At 51.4% G+C, this 4,358-nt stretch overlaps 1 protein-coding gene across 1 annotated transcript in view; it reads left to right on the top strand.

Moving 5' to 3' along the window:
* SCIMP (SLP adaptor and CSK interacting membrane protein) overlaps positions 1-4,358 on the top strand; it is a 25,453-nt gene that overhangs the window by 9,495 nt on the left and 11,600 nt on the right. Inside the window, exon 2 of the mRNA XM_011958398.1 lies at positions 3,386-3,509. Coding sequence (XP_011813788.1) covers positions 3,398-3,509 — 112 coding nt within the window. The 5' untranslated portion in view covers positions 3,386-3,397. The remainder of the gene's footprint in view (positions 1-3,385; positions 3,510-4,358) is intronic.

The following is a 4,358-nucleotide window of genomic DNA, read 5'->3' as shown; positions in this document are numbered from 1 at the left end:
TCCTTCCACGCGGCCCCCTCCTTCCACGCGGCCCCGTCCTTCCACGCGGCCCCTCCTTCCACGCGGCCCCCTACTTCCACGCGGCCCCCTCCTTCCATGCGGCCCCGTCCTTCCACGTGGCCCCTCCTTCCACGCGGCCCCTCCTTCCACACGGCCCCTCCTTCCACGCAGTCACAATCCAGATACAACAGCTTTGAATGCACAGGTCCTGGTATTTATCTCTATCACTCTAAAGAGTATCGTTTCAGGAAACCTCTGCCAACGGTGTTTTTCCTCTGTTCTCACACACCACCACAATCATCAACACAGAAAAGGGCTTCTGTGACCACATGTGTGCGGGTTTTTTCCCCCACACACCAAGCAGTGAACACCCGCTGGGTGTTCTCCAATTCAGTGCCAGCACTATAGACCCAGAGATAGCATCAGATCCCACAGCTCAGTCCCCAAGACTGCTGCCCCCAACTCCCCAGACATTGGTCGCAAGGCCGGGCCTCTGGAACTTGAGAGCAACCAGCTTCGAAGTTGGGGTTCTCACAACTCCCTCTCTGAGATCAGTGTTTTTTTTGAGATGGAGTCTCACTCTTGTTGCCCAGGCTGGAGTGCAATGGCGCAACCTCGGCTCACCACAACCTCTGACTCCCGGGTTCAAGCAATTCTCTTGCCCCTGTCTCCTGAGTAGCTGGGATTACAGGCGTGCACCACCATGCCCAGCAAATTTTTTGTGTTTTTAGTAGAAAAGGGGTTTTACCATGATGACCAAGCTGGTTTCGAATTCCTGACCTCAAGTGATCCGCCCGCCTCAGCCTCCCAAAGTGCTGAGATTACAAGCGTGAGCCACGGCGCCCAGCCTTTGTTTTTGTTTTGAGATGGAGTCTTGCTCTGTTGTCCAGGCTGGAATGTAGTGGCGTGATCTCGGCTCACTGCAACCTCCGCTTCCTGGCTTTAAGCAATTCTCCGCCTCAGCCTCCCGAGTAACTGGGACTACAGGTGCAAGTCACCACACCCGGCTAATTTTTGTATTTTTAGTAGAGACGGGGTTTTGCCATGTTGGCCAGGCTGGTCTTGAACTCCTGACCTGAAGTGATCTGCCTGCCTCAGCCTCCCAAAGTGCCGAGATTACAGGCGTGAGCCACCGCGCCCGGCCATGTTATGCAGTTTTATTGGAGGTTTGATGGTAACAAAAGGTGACACCCCAGCATAACCCAGGTAGCAATTTAAAGCTGGACATGAGGCAGTACTGTCCTAGAAATGCCTCAGTTATTTGCCACTGCGGAGCTTCCTAACCAGGCTCTGACTTGCCGCTCTCTTCTTGACCTCTCTCTCTGCTGCTAACCTTTTCCAAGATTTTCCCCCTCTCTGGTCTGTCAGCTTCCAGCCCCCAAATGCCTGTTAACTCTCTCATGCACATCAATTCAATTTGCCCCTATCTCTTCAGCTTCACCCTTCTGACCGTATCTCACTCAAAGAGACCCATCCAGCTATTTTTCTAACCCTCACCTCAAACAAAAGCTCTTAAAATTTCTCTCCCTTGCTATGCATTAAATCTGACTTGTCCTTGTGATTAAAAACAACTGGCTGGGCCGGGCGCGGTGGCTCAAGCCTGTAATCCCAGCACTTTGGGAGGCCAAGACGGGCGGATCACGAGGTCAGGAGATCGAGACCATCCTGGCTAATACAGTGAAACCCCATCTCTACAAAAAATACAAAAAACTAGCCAGGCGAGGTGGCGGGCACCTATAGTCCCAGCTACTCGGGAGGCTGAGGCAGGAGAATGGCGTGAACGTGGGAGCGGAGCTTGCAGTGAGCCGAGATCGGGCCACTGCACTCTAGCCTGGGCAACAGAGCGAGACTCCGTCTCAAAAAAAAAAAAAAAAACTGGCTGGGCACGGTGGCTCACGCCTATAATCCTAGCACTTTGGGAGGCCGAGGCAGGCGGATCACGAGGTCAGGAGTTCAAGACCAGCTTAGCCAACGTGGCGAAACCCTGCCTCTACTAAAAGTACAAAAATTAGCCAGGTGTGGTGGCGCACCCCTTTAATCCCAGCTACTCAGCAGGCTGAGGCAGGAGAATCGCTTGGGAGGCGGAGGTTGCAGTGAGCTGACATTGTGCCACTGCACTCCACCCTGGGCAACACAGCAAGACTCCTTCTCAAAAAACAAACAAAAACAAAAAACAAAACAAAAAATCCCTGCAGTCAATTACTGCTTTAAATGGCACCTTCCCCCTCCTGCTGCATGTCTGAAAGAGCAGTGATGATGTCTACCATTTCTAGAGGGCCCAGTAGGTACATGCTTGGTCTCCAGTCCTCACAAACCTCACTGAAGTGAGAGGTATCATCCCCGTATTACAGATGAGGCTCACAGAAGGCCGAGTGACATGCCTGAGGTCCCCCAGGTGTTCATCTGTTATGCCCAGACTGTTTATTCCCCGAAGAAGACCACCAGAGTCCAGAGTCAAAGCCAAGTGGCAAGGATCTTTAATGCAAGTTCGAACTTGGTCCCTCCGTTTCACAACATACAAGAGGGCCCCGAACAATGCGCGCGCTCGCTTTTTATAGCCCGATGAAAATAGGACTTGTAAGGTTACAGAGGAACAGGGAACAAGGGAATTCTTTAGGTTACAGCATTACAATTGGTTAACATATTAAGTTTATACATTTAGCAGTTATCTATTGGTTCCCGTGCTTTCAGTAAAACTACAAACGGCGGCGCCCTTATCGGGGATTTCCCAAGCTGAGATATATGGTGAATGTATTTGCACTGGGCCGTGTTTGTACTGGGCCCAGGAAATTGAGAGATATATGGTGTCAAGCTGAATGTATTTGCACTGGGCCGTGTTTGTACTGGGCCCAGGAAATTGAGAGATATATGGTGTCTGTACTGGGCCCAGGACTGAGGAATGTGCCTGATTTCTTTCAAATCAGTCAGGTATGGCTGTGAACCAGCGCCTGATTCCTAAGCAGATGTCTGCATCTCTACACAACACAGTAGATTAGCCGGGCGCCGTGGCTCATGCCTGTCATCCCAGCACTTTGAGAGGCCAAGTCGGGTGGATCACCTGAGGTCAGGAGTTCGAGACCAGCCAGGCCAACATGGCGAAACCCCGTCTCTACTAAAAATACAAAAATTAGCTGGGCGTGGTGGCAGGTGCCTGTAGTCCCGGTTACTCTGGAGGCTGAGGCAGGAGAATCACTTGAACCCGGGAGGTGGAGGTTGCAATGATCGGAGAGCTGAGATCACGTCATTGAACTCCAGCCTGGGTGACAGAGTAAGACTCCAACTCAAAAAAAAAAAAAAAAAAAACACAGTAGATAACTGCCCCACTCCACCCCACCCCAGGATGTCTTTCATTCATGCCTCATTCTTGTCTCTCCATTCTTCTCAGGATTCCACTGCAATGAGTTGGTGGAGGAACAATTTTTGGATCATCTTAGCTGTGGCCATCATCGTTGTCTCTGTGGGCCTGGGCCTCATCCTGTATTGTGTCTGTAAGTGGCAGCTTCGACAAGGTAATGGCCATCTTACCTGGGCAGATGGGGGGAGGAGCCAGGTGGTTATCTGTGCAGTAGAGCTCCTTTAGGGCAAGCAAATCAATCCTGGGCCTGAATGAGCTGAATTTTGGATTAAGCATCTTGCATTCTGGGTTTGAGTCCTAGCCCTGACACTACATTATGTCTCTAGGCCTCAGTTTCCTCATCTGCGTAGTGAAAGGAGGGACGTCAACTAATCTCCAAGAGCCCTTCCAGCCCTAATCATCCGGTGAACGCAGAATCTGTTTTAACGCACAGTATGCTCAAGGGCTTTTTCTTCCCTATATGGCTACTGATCACAGCATCTTGAGAGAACACAAGTATATGGAATATTAAGAACTGTCGGCCAGGCGCGGCGGCTCATGCCTGTAATCTCAGCACTTTGGGAGGCCGAGGCAGGCAGATCATGAGGTCAGGAGATCGAGATCATCCTGGCTAACACGGTGAAACCCCATCTCTATTAAAAATACGAAAACATTAGCCGGGCGCGGTGGCGGGCACCTATAGTCCCAGCTACTCGGGAGGCTGAGGCAGGAGAATGGCGTGAACGTGGGAGCGGAGCTTGCAGTGAGCCGAGATCGCGCCACTGCACTCTAGCCTGAGGGACAGAGCGAGACTCCATCTCAAAAAAACAAAACATAAACAAGAACTGTCTTGGCTGGGCACGGTGGCTCATGCCTGTAATCCCAGCACTTTGGGAAGCCCAGGTGGGGGGAATCACCTGAGGTCAGGAGTGTAAGATCAGCCTGGCCAAAATGGGGAAACCTCATCTCTACAAAAATTACAAAAATTAGCTGGGTGTGGTGGCAGGTGCCTGTAGTCCCAGCT

This window comes from Colobus angolensis, unplaced genomic scaffold, assembly GCF_000951035.1.
Source record: "Colobus angolensis palliatus isolate OR3802 unplaced genomic scaffold, Cang.pa_1.0 Scaffold47, whole genome shotgun sequence".
NCBI classification, from domain to species: Eukaryota; Metazoa; Chordata; class Mammalia; order Primates; family Cercopithecidae; genus Colobus; species Colobus angolensis.
This window is presented reverse-complemented; position numbering and strand designations above follow the sequence as displayed.